General features: G+C 42.9%; 1 protein-coding gene across 2 annotated transcripts in view; it reads right to left on the bottom strand.

Annotated features, from left to right (window-relative positions):
• Positions 1-22,490, bottom strand: part of PLXNC1 (plexin C1) — a 149,101-nt gene that overhangs the window by 65,747 nt on the left and 60,864 nt on the right. For both annotated transcript variants that reach the window (XM_043562116.1, XM_043562115.1), the window contains exons 6-9: positions 15,599-15,752; positions 11,736-11,823; positions 9,494-9,596; positions 9,251-9,352 (exon numbers count right to left, since the gene is read on the bottom strand). In XM_043562116.1, the coding sequence (XP_043418051.1) occupies positions 9,251-9,352; positions 9,494-9,596; positions 11,736-11,823; positions 15,599-15,752 (447 nt within the window). The remainder of the gene's footprint in view (positions 1-9,250; positions 9,353-9,493; positions 9,597-11,735; positions 11,824-15,598; positions 15,753-22,490) is intronic.

The raw sequence follows: 22,490 nt of genomic DNA, 5'->3' as shown, positions 1-22,490 counted from the left end.
CACGAGTGGTACTTGGAATGGGGGGATTAGCAAAGACTTCAAGATAAATCCCTTGCAAATGTCAAGTGTGTGCTATATAGCAGAAGGCTTACTCTTCGCTCTGACATGGTGACAGCTAAGTGAACAAGTATTTATTGAACACGTACAGGGTCCCTAGAACAGTGCTAGGTGTTTGCCTGTAGCGAGCCAAATCCAGTCCATCGCCTGCCTTCGGATGGCCCGTGAAAAAAATGTCAAAGAAGTAATAATGTTCCATGACATGTGAGAATACATGAATTCTGATATTAGTGTCCACAAAGAAAGTTTTTCTGGATCACAGCCACACCTGTTCATTTACGTACTGCCTGCGGCTGCGTTCGCACTACAGGGACAGAATAGTTGGGGCAGGGACCGCGGGGCTCCCAAAGCCTAAACCATTCACTGTCTGGCTCTTTGTAGAAAAAAATGTGCCAACCCTTGCACAGTTCAAGTCCACTGCCCTTCTTAAGGAGGCAAGATGGGACTGTGTTTCGTTTTGTTTTATGTGAATCCCAACGAAGACTCACATACACATCCAAGTCGGCCGAGAGCCCCACGTTTCTTTCCGGACAGCCCTTCTGGATTCCTGTGTTTATACTGTGATATCTCCTCAAGCAAGATGTTCGAACACCCCCAAGTAAATGCTACTTCTCTACTCTCAGGAGAGGATAAAAAGAGCCTTATAACTAATGTAAAAAATATTTTCAGGGGGTTATATTTTGCTCCTTAAATGGTTCTGTAAACACCATCAGAAGACCCACCACGTTGCCTTATTAACTTCTTATTTCTCCCTGAGTAGAGACAGCCCTGCTACTTCAAAAGGATTTTATTTTTAAACCTTATTGTTTAGAGAAGTTTCCATTGGCTGTCTACGATGAAATCCAGCCCGGTCTGTCTCTTGAAAGCTGATGCTTCCAGTCTATTTGCAAAGAGGGTCCGATTAGTTGTCCTTTGTTTGCTTGGAGAACCTCTCTTAATGTTAATAAGTGAGTTAAAGAGCCACCAAGAGGACCTCATCAAATCAACTGTGCAGGTGTACAAGGAAAAAAAGAAAACGATAGGGTAGCTATATGGCTGTCCTGTATGGCTGCAACGATTCTTAGAAATGTAACATTTTCTATTTTTACTACTAAAGGTTTTTGAAAATCCTCTACAGACAGGAGGCAAAGAATGATCTCCCGACGAATGTTTCACACACTTACTGTAGATCTATTTTGTATTTTAATCAAGAGTTAATTTCACAGCCTGGCGTGAAGCAGCGGGCCCAGGAGCTGACACACAGAAGGGGTTAATTTAAAAACACAATCTAGTTTGATCCGAAAAGACACTTCCTTAAAGCCTTACAGTGAGATCCTGCCCTCATCTTAGGTCCAAGAATTTCCATATGTCAAATCAAAATGCCTCTGACAGCAACCTTCACAACCTGTGTTGTCCAGCGATTAACCTCAGAATAGTCTACTTCCTGTCAGCTACATTTTAAAGACATAAGAGTTATTTCTAAATGGCTGCCCAATTGTAAATTATTTAATAAGGTCCTACGAACCTGGTCGCTCATGAGTTTAGATCACTCCCTATTTTGTCTAGGAGAGCACATTAGAAACTGGTTAATTCGGTGATTACAGAATACCCGGCTATTTTTATTTTTTTTAAAACAAAGTCATTCTGAGATATTGGAAACAGCACAGCCACTAAGAAATAGTTATTTCTGAAAAGGTCTAAGAGGATTGCTTCTGACAGTAAGAGTACTTTTTTTGTGAAGTCTGACGTCAACACAATTCAAATTACCATGACATTAATGGAGAAAATACTGCTATGATTGAAAAGAATATGGGAAAGAGGTGCATTAGGAAGGCTCAGTTTATTAAGACCAAATTGTACTCTATTAATCTGTTTAAAAAAAAAAAATCTGAATATAGCAAAGCTCTCTGTAGGCCTGGACCTGAATCGACACTCAGTAAAACGTCTCTCAGAGTTTCACTGGTGAAATTAGTTCAAACAGGACCGCATAAAAAGTCACATGGATTCAAAACCAGCTGGAAATCTGAAACCAAAGGACATTAGAGAGATGAAAGGTAGCACAACTAATTAAAGGAAAGTGTCCTGTAGGGCCCTACAGGGGTGAATATTTGGTTCGGAATTATTTAACATCTTTATTAATGACTGAGAAGGATGGAAGTAATGTATTCATGAAATGTATAAATTGAAAAGAGCAGTGACCGGCAGCGGCGACGGGCAAAGTATAAAAGGAGGTGAGACATGGAAAGAAAATCCAACGCCACCAAAGAAAAATTAGAGCACTAGATAGAACAACATGGTCCTCCGTCTGCTTTGCTCGGCCCCCAGGTGAACGCTCCTTCATGGGGTCCCCAGTAGAGGCCCCAGGAAACTTGGGACGTAACCTCCAGTTGGTCCCAGGAAGGACCAAGGGTCAGAACGGCAACTGAGATGGCCCTTGTGAAGGTCCTGTGCTGAGAGATCAAGGCTCATTTCTCTGACCCGGGGACCCTGAGGTGGGGCCGCCAAGGCCACTCCACAAAGGCGTCACTCTTGGCCACTGAACTTTTTGAATGTGGCAACGCAGAACTGGGCTCGGTGACCGGGACTCCAAGACCGGGGCAGGTAACTCCTCCCCTCCACAGAGACCCCTGACTGCGAATTAGACTCAGCCACTCCAAATCCACCCCTGTGCTGAGTTTCCAGTCAGCACATGGTTCTTGCTGCTCCACTCTCCTACGGGCCTCAGTTTCCCATCTTGAGCCTCTTCTCCTCTCCCCGTCCTGGAGAGGATACCAGCCTGGCCTGGGTCTGAATCCTCCACTCTGACCACACCCTGACCTCCCCTCCCCTCTGGAGGCTTTGATACTAATACACTGCCTTCATAGCCTGTCGCCCCACCCATGTCGGCACCACCGATGCCAAGAGAAGCCAATGTTAGTTTTCTCCCTTCCAGATTGACCTTTTCCATCAATACGACATCATTTAATACTTGTTTATATTCAAATGAGGTCATACAATGGAGAGTAGTGGTTAAAGCCGGGGGCTCTGGAGTCAGACTGCCTGGGTTCAAATCTCTTGCCTATATTACTACCTACTTACCCTCTATAAGCCAACATTTCTTCATCTATAAAATGGGAAAAAATAGGTCCATTGTGAGGCTTACAGAAACAGATATTCTGAGCTCAGGATATAGCATCGGCTCAACAAATACAGGCCACCACTATTTAATTTAGTACGTTCTGGAACTCCTTCTTACATCTTCTTCTGATGTACATACACACTCAACTGCTTCATGAAAATGAATTTTCCTTCCTCCAAAATATTAGAAGTTCTACAGTGTAAGCTCCTTGAGGACACACATTGTGACCACCTGCCTAGCACATAGGTGATCAATAAACACATTTTATTAAAAAAAGGTTTTTTATGTTTTATTTATTTTTGAGTGAAAGCAAGAGACAGAGAGAGAGAGAGACAGAGCTCGAGCGGAGGAGGGGCAGAGAGAGAGACACAGAATCCGAAGCAGGCTCCAGGCTCTGAGCTGTCAGCACAGAGCTCCATGTGGGGCTCGAACTCCCGAGCTGTGAGATCGTGACCTGAGCCGAAGTCAGACGCTCAACCGACTGAACCACCCAGGTGCCCCTCAACAACCACATTTTAAACGCACGGGTACATGAACAATTGCAAGTGAATCCCACAGCGCCTCGCACGTGCTACGCCCATAGAAGCTACTCCACAAGGTCTATATTAAACTTAATTTCACTTTTAGAGGCAAGGTCTCTGCAAGAGTCAGTGTGGATTACCTGTGAGAAATTAACACTCACATTCAGAGGTGGAGGAGGATAAGAAGAGGTGGTACAAGGAAGAAAAAGTAAGAATCACGTGAACATAAATCCCCCAAGAGCAGGAGACGTGGCTTCGTAGGGCGTATTTCCACCCTAGAGAGACAAGCACACTGCAAGGAATAACACGTATTACAGCCACACCGTATCATCGATCTTCACATCCTTTCTCTGAGAACAGGAAAGAGAGGGCAGCCACCTCTTCTCACAGCAGGTGGAGGCACCAGATAGAAGACTATTTAAGAAAAGGAAGGAAAAGAGGTGAGTGCCGGGCGACAGGGCCAACCGTCTGAGACAGACCAGCCTTCCGAGCTGAAAAGACTTCTCATCCAAAGGGCAAACTCAGGGTTTTGAGTTCATTTCCCTCTTTTGGTGGTACCTTTCCTTAATGCAGCCCTCCCGATAAATGACGGCACAAATGGGTAGGTCTGGTGAAGAGACTGAGGATACGGTCGTGACACTGTGAGGGCAGCAGGCCCAAACCGTGATCGCACCAGGAACCCCATGTCCTAAATACTGTGTCCTTGGACGAGCAAATGCATACATTAAAAGACAAATGTCTCCAGTAGCATCCTACTGCTGCTGAAGAACAAAACCAAAACTCCTATGCCTGGTGTGGAAGACCCCAGAGATTCAGGCCACGGGGTCTTTTAGGTCTTGTGTCCCACAGGTTCCTGCATCCTTCTGTTCCAGGCAATTCAATGACGTGGGGTCTCCTATAATAGACGCCCTGGAATTTTCTGGCAACCCACTATACTTTTGCCTACGCTGGCCCCTCTGCTTAGAACACCCACTCCTCTGTTTTCATGTGTCTCGTCCCTCAACGGTTGGCTGAAAGGCCATCTCTGTCTATCAATCCATCCATCAATCAAAGCCCTAACCAACGACACTGATTAAGTGTTTCTAGCTGCCAGGCATTGGGCTTAAATAAACAGGAATGACTAAGACAAGTCTGCAGGCACAGAGAGCCTCTCCGGGTTTGTGTACTTTCTGGTACTCCTCCTATGTTAGTACTTTTTTTTTATCTTATATTCTTACTTGTGTACTTATGTATAAGATTCTTGACATTGACAGAGACACATGTGTTTGATTCGTCTGTGTCCTCCTCTTTGTACCCGTGAAGCTCAATATAATGGTGTCTACTGGGTGCTCAATACACATGTGTAGCAAGAGCCAATCCCAGCTCAGCATCATGAAGCCTAAGGTCGTGTCTGCACCATTCACATCTCCTGTCTCCAGTGCCTGGCAAACAGGAAGCACTCGATACATAGGTGACGTGGGAAGATGCATTGAGAGAAAGTTCTCAGTGGCTTCTCTGCTAGGAAGAGTGTTCAGCACTTCATTTGAGGCCAACACAAGACCCGAACTGGAAACGCAGATTTACATATCCACGTGACAAGGAACGACACTGGTGTATGCCAGAGCATGAGAAATCCCTCCTGCGATCAATACTACTCCATTCCCTATGAACCCAAATCGAGAAGATTCTGTTCAAAGCCACATGTTAAAAAAAAAAAAAAAAAAAAACATTCCAGGATCAACAAAATACCTTTCTCCAAAGAAAGAAGGGTCATTCACACAGCAGCACTAAAGACATTGCCTGGGCTTTTGGTTATTTTCAGCCAGTTCCTTTAACCACATGGTGTCAAAGGTCAAAAGGAATGGGGAGACACAATGCAGGAAACCAGGATGCAGTGACTTTTTTTATAACATAAAAGAAATTTTAAAAGTCATTGCCTGGATCACCACTCAGCAATAAAAAGGAACACACTATTGACCCATAAAAGAACTTGGATGAATTTCCAGAGAATTATGTTGCATTAAAAAGGCCAATCCCAAAAGGACTCATTTTGGATGATTCCATTTAAACAGACTCCTTGAAATGATCAAATTATAGAAACGGAGAACAGATTAGTAGATGCCAGGGATCGGAAAGGGGGAGTGGGAGGGAGGAGGGAAGGGAGTGTGGTGATAGAGCTGTTCTGTCCCTTGACTGTTGTCACTGTCAATATCCTGGTTGTGATATTGTGTTATGGGTTTTGCAAGATGTTACTGTTGGGGGAAAGTGGGCAAAAGATATCGAGGGTCTCTCTTGTTTTCATACAAGTACATGTGAATCTACAATTCCCTCAAAATAAAAAGTTTAATTTTTTCCCAAAGAGTCTTAAAAAAGAAAAGTTGGAAGACTCACACTTTCCGGTTTCAAAACTTATTACAAAGCTACAGTAATCAAAACAGTGTGACACGGGCATAAAGACAGACCTACAGACTAGTGGAATAGAACAGATAGCCCAGAAGGAAACCCTTGCATATCTGGCCAAACGGTTTTTGATAAGGGAGCCAAGACCATTAAATAGGAAAAGGACAGTCTTTTCAACAAATGGTGTTGGGAGAACTGGATATCCACATAGGAAAGAATGAAGTTGGACCTTTACCTTATGCCATATATGAAAATTAACTCAAAATGGATCAAACACCTAAATGTAAGAATTAAAACTATAGAACTCTTGGGGCTCCTGGGTGGCTCAGTCGGTTGATTGTCCAACTCTGGGTTTTGGCTCAGCTTGTGATCTCATGGTTGGTGGGATCAAACCCCACGTTGGACTCTGCACTGGGCATGGAGTCTGCTTGAGATTCTCTCTCCCTCTGCCTCTGCACCTCCCCTGCCCTTTCTTTCTCAAAATAAATAAACATCCAAAAAACCCCACCAAAAACCTATAAAACTCTTAGAGGAAAATATGGGAGAAAAGCTTCATGACAATGGATTTGGCAATGGTTTCTTGGATGGGACACCGAAAGCACAGATTAAAAAAAAAGAGAGAGATAAACTGGACTTCATCAAAATTAAGAACTTCTGTGCATCAAAGGATACTATCAACAGAGTGAAAAGGCAACCTATGGAATGGGAGAAAATATTTGCAAGTCATGTGTCTGACAAGATGTTGATATCCAGAATATATAAAGAACTCCTATAACTCAATAACAACAACAACAAAAAAACCACCTGATTAAAAAATGGGCAAAGGACCTGAATAGACGTTTCTCCAAAGAAGATACACAGATGGCCAACAAGCACATTGTAAGATGCTCAACATCACTAATCTTTAGGGAATACAAATCAAAACCACAATGAAATACCACCTTATATCCACTTATAATGGCTACCATTAAAACAACAACAACAACAACAGTAACACAAAAATAACAAGAGGTGAGAGGATTTGGAGAAATTGGAATGCTTGCACACTGTTGGTGGGAATCTAAAATGGCAGACTACTATGAAAAACTGCATGGCATTCCCCTCCAAAATTAAAAAAAGAATTACCTTATGATTCAGCAATTCCCCTTTTGGATATATACCCAGAAGAATTGAAAACAGCCTTCAAGAGATATTTGTACACCTATGTTTATTGCAGCATTATTTACAATAGCCAAAAGATAGAGGCAACCCAAGTGTCCATCCACAGATGAATGGAAAAACAAAATGTACTATATACACACAGCGGAATATTTTTCAGCCTTAAAAATAAGGAAATTCTGACCCATGCTGATATGGATGAACCTGGAGGACATTATGTTAAATGAAATAAGCCAATGACCAAAAGAAAAATCCTGTATGATTCTACTTACATGAAGTCCCTAGTGTAATCAAATTCATAGAGAGAGGAAGTAGAATGGTGGTTGCCAGGGGCTGGGGGTGGGGGAAGAGAAAACGGGAAGTTATTTTTTAATGGGTATGAGGTTTCAGTTTTGCAAGATGAAATATGTTCTGGGGATGGTTGGTGGTGATGGTCGCACAACTGTGTGAAGGTATTTAACACTACTGAGCTGTACGCTTAAAAGTGGCAAAGATGGGGGGCGCCTGGGTGGCTCGGTCGGTTAAGCGTCCGACTTCGGCTCAGGGCCTGATCTCGCGTTCCATGAGTTCAAGCCCCGCGTCGGGCTCTGTGCTGACAGCTCAGAGCCTGGAGCCTGCTTCAGATTCTGTGTCTCCCTCTCTCTCTGCTCCTCCCTGTTCATGCTCTTTCTCTGTCTCAAAAATAAATAAACGTCAAAAAAAAAAAAAAAAGGTGGCAAAGATGTAAACTGTGTTAGGTGTGCTTTACTAAAATCAAAAAAAAAAAACAACTAAAATGACAACAAAGGATAAATTTAATTTTTTAAAAAAGCCACCGCCTCCTTGATCCAAATACCTGTCACTACGCCTTTGTTTTATAAGCCAATGGTAAGAGAAGAGAAGCCCACCCCTTAATAAAAACTCAAAGACTTTTCAAATCTGGAGATATTGGCACACCGAGCCTTTCTAATGCCTTTAATTAACTTCATAATCCATCATGATTCACGTTCCCTCTGCCTGTTATTCACCTAAAGTTACCATCAACTTTTCGGTAGCGATGAAAAATGTGCTACTTATCTATATTGGCACTTGACCTTAAATAACAGCAAATGGATACATCGAAGCCATAGATTAGTCATGAAATAGAAAACCAAGCCTTTTTTAGAAAAAGAAATGTTGTTTTTAATTTGTCTGCTCCTGCTAGACCTCCCGATTAACAAGATCGAGAACTTACCCTTTCTTGTTTGTCACCACATAGCACATGCTCAATTAACTTCTGTCAACTCACTGAAGCCAGTCATTCTAAGCATGGCCACTATTTTCTGCCCAGAAACATTTACATGGTCATGTCCTTTTTTTCCCCAAACATGTCTGTTGGTGGAACTTGGTGATTTACTATGATGAAAACAGGAGGAATTTCCAAGGAAATTTCATGGAAAATATCTTTCCATGAAAAAAATTCAGGGGGAAATGGGGGGAGATGTGGGTGTGTGTATATATGTATGTACATATGGATGTATGGATATATATATATATATATATATGGTTGATACACACATATATATGTATACACACACACATATGGCAACAACTCTTTGTTTTGGCACTATTAACTCTGGGTTAGATCATCTCTATAACGTAAAGATGGGCAATCTGAATGAGGTTAGTTTGTATACATAGACTCTCCTCACCCCACATAACCCCCAGGAATACAATTGTAATACGTGGTTCGAATCGGAGTCCCCTCAGTGCTATGTGTTATATGCTTCCTTCTAACTCCTCCTGGGTGAGCCACAAAGTCACCTTTAAAATTTCACTCCTCCTGGAACAATATCATTTTTCATAATTATAGAATTTTAATTTCTTTTATGTGAGTGTGCAGCCTTTGATGTATTGAGCCAATTAAGGGAAACTTGGTTAAAAATCAAAAGTAGAAAAGGGAATTTTTGTAGAAAGTCAAACAGGGAATTTTTAAAAGGAACCCAGAGCAGTGAGGAGCTGTTATTGTCATCTAAAGGGGATTTTTTCCCCCACGATCAGCACAAAACTAGGGTCTGACCTGCAAGCCCGGGTTGGCTCTACTACTCCTATTCTCGGTGAATCTTCCTCCTCCCGCAGTCTTGGATGGTGCCCGTTTCTCAACAGCAACTTGACAGTGTTCCTAAAATGAAGAATATCCCTTCAACATCCAAGCAGATGGGAAATTTAGAGTTTGAAACAAACACAAAAGACAGACTGGGACTGGGCGGTCACAAACACTTATTTCTGGTTCAACCTTGTAATACCAAAAATGGCACTTTACCTGGTTTGTCTTGTAATCAGATGGGTCACAAGCTGTGAAGGGGTGGATACACTTTCTCTCACTTTTACACCAAGCACAGTCAGTTCCAATACACGCTGGGCATCTGGCAACACGGAAAACCAACTTAATTCCAAATCTTTAGGAAAATGTTCATGCCCTAGACTTTCCCTCCGTGACGCAGGGTGCAAGCATTTAAAAGAAGAAAGAAGAAAAAGAAATCCCTGGACAGAGTAGGATGAACCCAGGGGAGGGAGGACAGTCCTTTGAGGATAGAGCACCAACTCTGTGCCCTGCTCTGGGCAGCCCTCAGGGCTGATGGACTGTCGTGACACCTTTGGGGGTGTTGCCATGGAAACCTGAAGCCAGGGTCACCCGCTGTGCTGGTGGATAACAGGAACCCACTGGCTCTGTTTCTGAACCCAGTTCTGCTATTTGTCTGCCCTCGGGTAAGTTTCCCCTCTGGAGACTCACCTTCCCCGCCCTGCCCTCACTCCCTAGAGCTGTAACTAACACCCCCACTGCCTGGAAGGTGCGAGACCAAAAGTGTCACCTGGCAAGCGGGGGTGCCAGTGTTGGCTTTTTAACCAAATTAAGGAAGAACTGTGTCTACTCATCAAATAACCTATCATGTGAGGATAACAGTAGAGGACTTGAAAAGCATGTTGTAGGGAAATCAGAGTTGAAGGAACAATAAAAACAGACTCTGAGGTTGGTCTGGAAACACAGTCATGGGAGGCCAGGGGAAGACTTGGCCTGGGACAGTGAGAGGGCCAGTGTAGGGAGAGGAGACACCATTCATATTTCAAAGATTCCTCAAGAAATGTCAAAGCATTCGGAGCTTCTGACCTATAGAAACTGCAGACTCATTGGAGTGTTTATCCAGACACCTAAGTGAACTAGAAGCAGGCTTGTGATTTGCATTCCCATCGCGGCCCCTTAGGTGCGAGTATACTAAGTGTAATGTACTAAGTGTTGTAGTAAGGGACCAGGTACTCAAGGAAAGGGCACACTCACCCTCTGGGGAGCTGTGGGTCTGAGGTCTGGTTCTTAATTACCTAACCGTGGGCCCCAGGGCAAGTCACTTCCTTCCGCCTGGCCTCTACACTGGGGATGGGGGACCCGCTTTACCTTTCAACTCTCTTTGAACTATACATTTTTTTTTTTGTTAACTCTCCCCCTCTTTTCCTATTTTCACAGACTTCTGAGGCTTTCTGTATCAAGTTTGCTCGTCCCCCACCCCCGCTATATTCATTCAGTTTATTTGTTAGAAACAACTGAACTCAGTCCCTCTTTCAGAGTACCCCAAGGGTAAAGATGAGGTCCAGAGGCCCCTGTTTGGATAGCTGTAGAGTGGCCCTCCAACCCAGTTTTGAGTCTGAGTTCATTTTCCCCACGGCAACAGTGGTTCCCAGGCCAGAAGAAACATTCAATACCCACATAGTTGGTCAATCAAACCACTGAACGAGCTATAGAATCACTAATAACACGGCTTCCCGTTGTTTCCATGGGAACCTCCATCCCACCTTTCGACTGGAAAATCATGCATCTGAGAAACACATTTCCTCCCTGTCTTGTCTCTGCTTGAGAAGCAAGGAGTGAGGCGTGGCCCTAAATCAGGGGAGGTACACAGCCCAACAGGGCAAAAGGTGGCACAAAAAAGTGGGGGAACAGAGCTAACATGTTCTTTTTCATTTTAAATGTTTTATTTATTTTTGAGAGAGAGCGAGCGAGCGAGGGGGGAAGGGACAGAGATCACGACCCGACCGAAGTTAGATGCTCAATGGACTGAGCCACCCAGGTGCCCCAAACATGTTCTTTCGATGAAAGAGAGTTCATCTTGACCTTCTCCTTGATGATTTCCCTGGTCTCATGCTCACACCCTCTCCCCTGACTCAAATTCCCAAAGCCATTTGGCTCAGGGGGGAACATAGCACCCCTTCTGCTGTATTTTCTTCAGAGTGCCTGTCCGTCTGGGGAAAACGCATTTCCCTGTCGGTAGCAACACTTAAGCACAGTTGTTTGCTCCTTAGCTACTCCACCTTACTTATTAGGGCTTGAACGAGCCGGCTTATTAGCTCAGGGGCCCTCCGATCTCCCCCTTCTATCTCCCATCAGGCCATGCTCCAAAAGGCACTTTAGAAAGTTCTACTCCGCCAAAGAGTTCTTTAGGAAATGGAGGCGTAAAGCATATAAATAAATTAAAACCAATGAGAGAATACTTAAATTTCAAATAAAACCTTACTCTCTGAATGATGAGCAGTTGGTAAAGTTGAATCTTTTTGATAAATTCCAAGAACCGGAGGAGAACGTCACGTTGACAGCTAAAACATCTGGAGCAAAGGGGGAAAAAAAATGTCAATTATGGTGGCGTCCCGCTATCGTCAAGCAAAGCTGTAAATGCAAAAAATAAATATTTTTGCCTCCTTTGCATAGAGGGTGGGGGGGTGCCAGCTGTTTGCTAACATTTCAATCAGTATGTGGTTCCTTCCCGTGGGCCATTCACGTCAGGCAGCCCAAGCGCACAGCACAAGCCTCCAAACAGACCCGGGCCCACCTTGTGTTCCAAGCCTCCCACGGATAATCACTAGGAAAAAAGCCATTTTACAGCCCATTTACATCTCATACTCTCCCCGGGATCACTATCTCAGCTTCCAATTGGCCACAGCATAAGAATAAAACAAGTCACCAAGCAAGAACTGCCTAGAACACGATAACCAGAAATGTTAGAGAGCAAATCCTGTACCTTCAGCAAAATCCACGCTACCAACCTTTGCCTAACAAACCCTAAGCGTGGTTCCCATGGGCTGGGATCCATGATCCGCTTGGAGTCAACTGGCACCAGATCAACCATCAGAGTTGTCTTATTTGCTTTTGAAAACGTACTCATGGGGCGCCTGGGTGGCGCAGTCGGTTAAGCGTCCGACTTCAGCCAGGTCACGATCTCGCGGTCCGGGAGTTCGAGCCCCGCGTCAGGCTCTGGGCTAATGGCTCAGAGCCTGGAGCCTGTTTCCGATTCTGTGTCTCCCTCTCTCTCTGCCCCTCCCCCGTTCATGCTCTGTCTCTCTCTGTCCCCAAAATAAATAAACATTGAAAAAAAAATTAAAAAAAAAAAAAAAGAAAACGTACTCATTGGCTAGAACACCCTCAAAAGGATAGAGAAACAAGAAAGATAAAAACCGTGCTGAATCAGCATTAGAGAAACGTCCTATTTCCTGTAGGTCTTCAACCTACATATTCTATCCAAGGTGGTTCCCAAACCCAGCTGTGTATCAGAATCACTTGAGAAATTGATGAAAATAGAGATTCCAGAGCCACGCTTCTAGAGGTTCTGACGTAACACACCTGGGGAGCACCTGGGACTCTGTGGTTGGCAATGTTCCCCATGACATGAGCGGTAGACAGCCAGGTTTGGGTGCCGCAGCCTGGACAGCACCTCTCAAAGCCTACTGCACCCAAGCACAGCGCTCAGTGAGGTTTTCACTGTCCTCCATCTTGGGACAATATCGTCTTCCTTTTATGAGTTAATGGAGACCAAGGACGATACTTTAAAAATGAAGGCTTTCCTTGATGAAATAAGAAGTGGCCTAAGTTTGTTGGCATCCTTACTTTCCTTACTGAAATTTTATTAGTGTGTGATTCCCAAAGTCTGGGAAGATACTTCTCTACGGCAGTAAAATTCATGCTAAAAGCCAGGATGCCACATCGAATTCTGCTCACATTAAGTGATTACATGTGAAGTGTGATAACCCTCTGTTGTAAAGACAAGGAGGTTTGGAGGGTTGGCATGACCTCTCAGCAAGAGCATTTGCACAGCCACTTGTAAATGTTTAGTAGAAGGGACATATGGACAGTAAGCCTGAGAGACTCCCAGCGAAAATACGTTCCAGTGTTCAATGATGAACACCAGGAAAAGTTGTAATTTTCTTCGTGTCAGCTACGCACAAAACGCTACTGGGAAATATCAGAAGGAAACTAATATATTTGATCTCTGCTCTGGTAGCATTTACAGTTATTCAGGAAGACATAGAGTGGATTAGGTGAAAAAAAAAAAACCCCAACAATGATAGGACAGACAAGGAAACATCCCGTGAGAGTGGTCTGAGTTCCATGCAGCACCTGGCTACCAAGACGGGGGTGACCGTGGGGACCTCAGAGGGTGCCAGAAATACCGTGGATTGTTATGAAGGGGGTGACATTCCCTCCCATGTTTCAAAGCAGAAGGGCAATAGGATTTGATGAAAGGGGTGAGGGCAGAGACAGAGGTTTGGCAATGACCACTGACCGGCTGAGCGCAAGAGGTGGGAAGTGAGTTTGTTTGCCGGCTCAGAACACGCAAGGCATTCAAAGAGAAGGGCGGGCAAAGGTCGAGTGCGACTCATGGAGGCCCTAAAAGCAACCAACTTAGCTTTACCGGGTGATCTCCGATACTTGGAAAGCAGATTTTACACATGAGCAAGAGCTGCATTTTAATGAGCAAAATTAACTAGAAGCGTATCACAAAGGCTGCACAGTGTAAACAAAGAAAAGTGGAGAATTGGAATCATTTTCCAAGCAATTCAATCCCAAACCAGCACCATGAGCCCAGTGGCTGAGATTTGTAAGCTTGGGTCTCTGGTCTGGCACACTAAACTCCCTTTGGAGGGACTGGGGATTAACTGAATGACATCAGCTCTCCTCTCCACTGTGATGTTCACCCATTTTAGGAGACCTGTGCCAATAACGTGACCTTACTTCTAGTGTTTCTTGCCCACAGGGATTCGTGAATCCTCAGTGTGTCCACTTTAGCCCCCCACCATCTCTGGAATCTACCAATTTCTCTACACCCTCGCTTGACTCTGTGCCAGCCCTCACTGTCACCCTCACCCGGATCACTGCAACAGCTTTTCTTCTATCTGCTTTTTCAGAACCCTCTCCTTCCCTCCTCCAGCCATCCTCCACTTTGGCCATTCAACAAAAATTCATTGATTATAAATGATTAATTTGTGCCAGACACTCTAAACCTTCTTTGCTATCCATTTTCTTTTAATTTTTTAAATGTTTTTTTTGTTTTGAGAGAGAGAGAGAGAGAGAGAGAGAGAGAGAGAGAGAGAGAGAGAGAGAGAAAGAGAGAGAGATTGAGCACACAAGCAGGGGAGGGGCAGAGAGAGAGGGAGACAGAGAATCCCAAGCAGGCTCCGCACTCTGAGCACAGAGCCCAACAAGGGGCTCAATCTCCCAAACCATAAGATCAAAACCTGAGCCAAAATCAAGAGCTGGACACTTAACCAATTCAGCCACCCAGGCGCCCTGGGATCCATTTCCTATCACTCTGCTCTCTACCTCTCCCTACCCCATTTGCCTTAACCATATAGAGCCTCTTTTGGCTCCTCAAACAAAGCCTTTTCTCTCTTTCTAACCATCACACTAGTTGGTCTCTGCCTGGAATACTCTTCCCCCTTTCCTTTGGCTCAACTCTACTCATCTTCCAGGAAGCTTTCCTTGTCCCCTCAGCGACCCTCCAGGTTCAGTTAGGTGCCCTTTTCCTGTGCTTCCCATGGTTCTGTACGTCCCCTGCCTTTACACACTACGCTGTAATGAGCCCTTTGTCTGTCTTTACTCCAATAGGCTACAAATACTGTGAGTAAGGGCCACGTCTATCTTGTTTGGTCACTGTAACCCTGGCACCCAGCACAGTGCCCGACGCATCGTAGATATTCAATAAATATTTCCTTTCTGCATGAATGCAATCATCTTAAGATGATAGAACATTGGTTGTTCTCTTTTCTCATCTCACCAAGGGCATTCCCAGCCTCTCAGATCTCTGAATTATCTGAACCATTTGGGTAGGGTCAGTCCAATGGTCTCCAGCTTCTCCACTCTCCCATCCAGCATACCCTGCTCTGTCATTCTCCAGTCACACGTCAGAGTGGGATCCTGGAATCATGGGATGAGGTAGGGCAGAGGTGAGCAAAACCGAGGGGAGAGCAGGAGGTAAGCAGACAGCGAGTCTAAAGGGTGGGAATGTATAAATCCCCTGACATTCAACTTGCTTCCTGGGCAATCTGAACTCAGGAGGTTCTCTTGCCTTCCTCACTTTCAAACAAAAAAAGAGCAGGGTCCACTTACCTTTGTAGGTTGCTCTGGTGAGCATGTTGCAGGTACAGACCCTGCCCGGTGGACTTCTACCCTTGCAGAGCTCCCTGCCCGTGTCCAAGTTCTTCACCACGCACTTCCACTCCGACCGTCTCGGAGGGAGGCTTCCGACCACAGTCACTGTAGTCTGTGTGGGGAAGAAGATAATTCAGGAACCACGTCATTGTTCTTGCTCCCTCTCCATCCATCCTAGAGCTTCAAGTGAACTCGCCCTCTGACATGCCAGAGAAAGAGAATCTCTCAGCGGATGTAAAGAAAGAGACGCTTTATCGACTATTTGATTTGCCCTTTAGCGAATCACATATTCATATGCTTGGACCACTTTTTGGCTCTGTGTATATTTTTCTTATCATTTTTAAGAGCTCTCTGTATAGTATAAGATATTAATCCTTATCTGCCTTATTTCTGACACATGTTTTCTCCCAATCTACTGTTTGTCTTGCAACTTGTATGTGTGGCATCTTTTACCCCGCATGACATGTTTCTATGTAATCAAAGCAGCGTTTCTGTCTTGGTTATAAAGTTCTTCTCAAATTTTAGCTTGTAGACAAATATGAAATTGTTTCGCCATCTCTGTTTTGTTTGCTAAACTTATATATGTAATCTATCTGGAATTTATTTTTGTATATAGCATGAGGTAAGGGTCCAAACTTTATTTTCATCCAGATGGTTAATCAGCTATGTCATAACCATTTACTTTAAAAAATACCCTCCTTTTCCCACTGAACTGAAATACCACTTCTGTCATATATTAAATTACCCTATATCTGGAATCTATTTCTGAATTCTGCTCTGTTTCAACTATCCATTGATTTTCTTCTATTACAATGTCAAGCTTTTACTACTGTGACTTTAAATATATTTAACATCAGAAAAGGCAAACCTTTACTTATTTAGCTTTAATTTCCCAATTTCCTTAGCATCTCCTAGACATTATTCTTCCACAGAAACTTTAAGATTATTTTATTCAAATGGGGTGAGGAGCTTATGAGTTTTACTGGAATTGTACTAACCATATGCATCAATTTCGGGAGGTCTTATGTATTTGTGGTATTAAGTAGTCCCAACCAAACACATGATTTTTTGTTTTTTTTAATTTGCTTCTGTTTGGTCCAGGGTTTATTTAAGAGAATACCTTGATTTCCCAGGGACTAAGTTACATTTTTCATTTCTTTATTTCTTCCTGGTAATGTTACTATAGTTAAAGAAGGTGATCTACGAAATCTACTTTTATTTTTATTTTTTAAAAATTTTTTTAATGTTTATTTATTTTTGAGACAGAGAGAGACAGAGCATGAACAGGGGAGGGTCAGAGAGAGAGGGAGACACAGAATCTGAAACAGGCTCCGGGCTCCGAGCTGTCAGCACAGAGCCCGACGTGGGGCTCGAACTCACGGAACGCGAGATCATGACCTGGGCTGAAGTCGGACGCTCAACCGACTGAGCCACCCAGGCACCCCCGAAATCTACTTTTAACACTAAGGTTTTATTTGTGATCAAACATATGATTAAAGTTTTGGGGCGGGAGGCTGTGTGTGTGTGCACACAAATGGACACAAAAAGAAAATCCTGAAATTTCCCCTAAAGCAACTTTTTCCCAAATGAATTATCTAAAGAAACAAGGCAGCCAGTTCTCATGTTGAAACAGGAAAATCATCCCACCACAAGAAAGAAAATACTGATTACATGATGTGATAGAGGTGTTAAGTTATGGTGGTAATTATATGGCGATACATCAATGTATCAAACCAACCCGTTGTACATCTTAAACTTACACGATGTCGCATGCGATTATATTTCAGTTAAAAAAAAAAAAAAGAAAATGAAGGTCAGGAAAAAAAGGAAATTAAAGGAATTAATAGGCCAATGGTGGACCCCTTTTGCGTCAGGTTCAGGAAAGGGATCTGGTGGAAAGGTGAGCTAGCTAAGCATTAGGAAGACGGGAGCAGAGGAATTGGAAACCCTACTGCCTACCATGAAGAGCTACACTTCCGGACAGCCTGGGAGATGTCCATCTTCTGTTATACTTCTGACCTTCACCCAGACTTTCCGTACGGTCAGCTCAAACTCTGCTGTCTTGTCTTCAAATAAGCTTGCTATGTCTGTTTTAGTCCTGGGGTCACTGCCATCTTGCTATTTTCAAAACATTCTGTTTCTCAGCCATACAGTCTTGCTGGAGAAGGCAAGTTCTTATGAACCAGCTTCAACTGAACTAAAGTCCAACTACCTCTAGCAGACCTGAGCACGGGGACGAACCCCAATCCACTCCCACTAGCTCACCTGTAGCAAATGGCTGAGCTCTTATTCATGGTGCCTTCTTCAGCCCAGCATTTATATCCGCTCACACATCTTAGCATACGGTCACATCACCTACTATCCTGTATACATATAGGCCTTAAATTCATTTAATTGCTCAAACACTACAACAGAATCAGAATTTTTTTTGAAATCAGTTTCTCACCAGATTAAAAATTTCACATTTCCTTCCAGTTCTCACATAGTTTTTAGGTAACAGTAATCATCGCCTTTATTTATTCCATATTTATCAAGCTCTTAACATGTGCTGAATGTTGCATGTGGTGTTGAATACTTTAGTGAACCAAACAGCTATAGTCCCTGCCCTCAAAGAGCTTATAGTCTAGCAGAAATGTGGTTTCAGAAACCAGAGGGCCACAGGGTATGAAGAGATCATCAACAGACGACAGAAGCCCGGACCAAGATGGTACAGTGGAGACGGAAACCAATGACCGATTCAAGATATCCTTTAGAAGTCGCGTGGGGCGGGACTGGAATTAGAGCATGTGGATAGGGAGGATTTTGGTTAGAAAAATGGAGGGAAGTACCCTGTACTGAAATGGAACACACAGAGGGAGGGGCAGACTTTGGGTGGAAAGTGTAAGCTTTCAATTTTGGATGTGTTTAGTTCAAGATACTTGTATAATGATGAAGAGGTGTGTCAAGTTAGATATGGGCCTGAAGCTCAGAGGAGCAATCTGGGCTAAAGATAAAGGAGACAAGAACATAGAGATGATATATAAAGCCATGGGAATGGATAAAATTATCTACAAAGTATAGAGCTAAAGACAGGAACAACCCAAATGGGGTCTGAACTCCAGTATTTAGAGTTAGGGAGAGAAGAAGCCAGCAAGGGAGGCTGAGGCATGGCCAGAGAGAAGGAAGAGAGCATGGATAGGGTATGCTGTGTGTGTGTTTGGGGGGGAGGGGGCGGGGGGGGGGGGGAGGGCAATGGAAGTGGGCATTTCAAGAACGCAGCCAACAGGCCAAGTAAGATGAGGACTTACAGCATCTACCGAATGGCTACAAGCAGTTCACTGGCGACCCCAGCAGGAACAGTCTCAGGGGAATATTGGGACAGAAGCCAGGTTGGAGTTGATCTTGAAAATAGCAAGTTTTTTCAAATGTAGTGAAAGAAGAGGACAGTCAGGGAGGTGAAGGTATTTTTGTGTGAGTGCGGGTTCCAGGCAAGTACAGAGAAATAGCTGATGCCTTGGCTTAATAAAGCCAACTTGGGAATCCTTACCAGGCGGACAGCTCCTTCTCCAGAAAAGCTGGATAAAGAGGGAAGGAAGACACAAAGAGTCAGATGAGACAGAAAGTTTGAATGTCAATTAGCTAGTAACGTCCATGGGGCCAGAGAGCTCACTGCATTCTAGCAGGTTAACAGACCTTATTTTATTTAACCACTCCCCTTACTGCCAAAGAGATCGGTTCTTTCCAGGTTTCTCAGTCTACAAAAGCTACCGCAATGGCCTCTGCATTCTTTTGGTTTTCCTTCTTTCAAGTTACTGCTTCAGAATTTGAAGACTGGAATTAGTGCTTCAAGCAGAATGAATATACTTATGCCTTTGGAAACATCACAGCAAATTGCTCTCCAAAAAGGCTGTGCTAATTGGCATGGCCAACACTAGGTGTTAGCATATCTTATCATTTTAATTTGTATTTATTTGATAACTAGTGAAGTTGAACATATTTCCTTAACTATGCCTAACTCCCTAAACCTCCTCTTGTGAGAATATATGCTTCTTTCTGCCCACTTTTTTGGTGTCTTGGAGTTGTTTTTTTTTTTAACTTCTCCTAGTTTTAATACCTTACAATTAATATTTTGCCTATTGCAAATGTTTTCCTGAAGTGTGTGCTTTAGTTGTCTTTTTTATTGTATAGATTTTTTTTAAATGTCAAGTATATGAATATTTTTCTTTTGTTATTACATACTACATTGCTTCAGAGCTAAGAAAATTTTATTTCCAATTATCGGGTACTCCATTCTACTTTCTGGGTTTTTTTTTGTTTTGGCCTTTTATGTGGATTTCTTAGTTTAAATTTTACTTTTGTATTTAATGTAAAATGTGAATTATGTTTCCATATTTGAAGTCTGTTATTTTAGTGCCTTTTGGGAAAAGTTCTTTTATTTCCTCTTATTTTATGATACCTGATCTTTACAATTTTTACATTTATTTCTGAGCTTTCTTGTCTATTCCTAGGATCTCCAGTTCTTTTTTTTTTTAAATTTTTTTTTTAACGTTTATTTATTTTTGAGACAGAGAGAGAGAGAGCATGAACAGGGGAGGGTCAGAGAAAGAGAGACACAGAATCGGAAACAGGCTCCAGGCTCTGAGCTGTCAGCACAGAGCCCGACGCGGGGCTCGAACTCACGGACCGCGAGATCATGACCTCAGCCGAAGTCGGCCGCTTAACCGACTGAGCCACCCAGGTGCCCCTCCAGTCCTTTTTTTTTTTAAAGATTTTTTTTTTTTTTAATTAGAGAGAGAGCACACAAGAGCAGGGGGAAGGGGCGGGGGGGTGTGGAGAGAGAGAGAGAAAGAGAGAGGGAGGGAGGGAGAATCTCAATCAGGATCCACGCTCAGCGCAGAGCCCAACATGGGTCTTGATCCCATGACCTGGGATCATGACCTAAGCTGAAATCAAGAGTCGGACACTCAACCAACTGAGCCACCCAGGTGCCCCTGTATTCCTACTTTTAAACAGAATCATGGGTTGAGTTATTATTGCTATGTATATGTTTATAATCATATGGAAATAGTCTAGCTTAAATAAATTTCTGTGTTTTCAAAATACATTTTGGATATTCTTGACCAGTTCATATTATTTCAGTTGACTTTTATATTACTTTTAAGAAAAAGTCTATTCAAATCTTCACTGGGATTACATGAAATCTAGAAACTAGGTTGAGGAAGAAATGACGTTTATGATAACTTCCTGCCCAGCAACATAGTATGTGTCTGGATATATTCAGGATGCTTGTCGTATCTTCCAAGAGAATGCTTTGTGTTTTTGTTTTATTTATGCTTATGTTTTTAATTGATGAAGTTAGTCATGAGTTATCAATAGCCTTGATAGACCACTGTCCCACTATCTAATTATTATTAGAAAGAATTGCTTAGGGGGCACCTGGGTGGCTCAGTTGGTTAAGTGCCTGACTCTTGATTTCAGTTCATGATCTCCTGGTTCGTGGGACTGAGCCCCACATCAGGCTCTGTGCTGACAGCGTGTAGCCTGCTTGGGATCCTCTCTCTTTCCCTCTCTCTCTCCCCCACTCATGAGCATACACACACTCTCTCTCTCAAACTGAATAAAAAAAAAAACATTAAAAAAAAAAGAAATTGAGGCAAGCTGTTGCATAGCCCAAATTGCTATTTTTTGGTAGTTGTCTTTAATATGTATCTCCTAGTAAAAGTGATTTTAAAATACAGGGTATATACCTCACTCTTTCAGTTGATGGCTGAGTATTTTGGTTGTTTTTAATGAATGAGACCTTTTATTAATGGACACTAACTCTTTTACCTCATGTACAGTAAAGTTATCGATAGTTGAATGTTTATCGAACATTTGGCACTTTATTTTACTTTCGTTTGAATCATTTTAAAAGCTACTCTGTTTAGGTTTCAAAGCTACACAACCACGGAAGATGAGCACATGGTGATATTTTTTATCTGCTCCGGTCCCATAGTTATTTCTATTACTTGTTTCTTGTATTGCTGCACTAGATGCAACTTTGCACATGATGTTGGTTTTACCAGTGACAGTGGAACTCCTTGTTTTCGTTCCGCTTTGTAAAAGAATGTTTCCAGTGTCTCTCCTTTAGGAATCCTGCTGCTGGTGGGAAACGCTTGCATGTCTATATATTTTCTGTTTTTATTAGTACAAGCTGTTTTTACTGAATGTTAAAATCTCTTTATAGGTATACAAATAGTTTTACATAATGCAAAAATGGGATGTCATACGTGCTTGTTTGTGTTTGTGTATGTGAGAATTTCATTTTTTCCCCCCTACTTGTCTTGGCCTTCCCTCTCCACCACATCATCTGTCATGCCATCAGGAGAGCCCATGTTCACGACCTAGTAAGAATTCTTTTGTATTTTTCTCCATGCTCAAATAATCACATAGAGACATAAACATATATAGATTATGCTATATCAATAGCATATCATATATGCTATATACATCAATAGCATATATTGAGTTTGTGATCAATACAAGATCATGCTACACATACTTTTCTGCATCTTGCTGTTTTTGCTCAACAAAACCTCACGAAATCCCTCCAAGCCAACTGGAATTGCTCCAATTATTTCTTGTTAATGCCGATTCTGTAATGAGGATGAGGATATACAGTCTTCTAATTGTTTTGTGTAAAGAGATGATGCTTCTTGGAAGCAGGGGCTCTGCATTATATCGGGGTCTTTCTGTACTCAGAACGTTAGTAGAATGTTACAAAGGCATATGATGGGCAGCTAGCAAACACTCTTTGACTTGAGCTATGGACTGACGTCTCTGTAGATAAGGATCGGGGTATTATTTAAATTAACAAAGGTCTGGGACTTTC

This window comes from Prionailurus bengalensis, chromosome B4 (assembly GCF_016509475.1).
Source record: "Prionailurus bengalensis isolate Pbe53 chromosome B4, Fcat_Pben_1.1_paternal_pri, whole genome shotgun sequence".
NCBI classification, from domain to species: Eukaryota; Metazoa; Chordata; class Mammalia; order Carnivora; family Felidae; genus Prionailurus; species Prionailurus bengalensis.
Note: the sequence above shows the minus strand (reverse complement) of the source record. Positions and strands in the feature narration are given on the sequence as shown.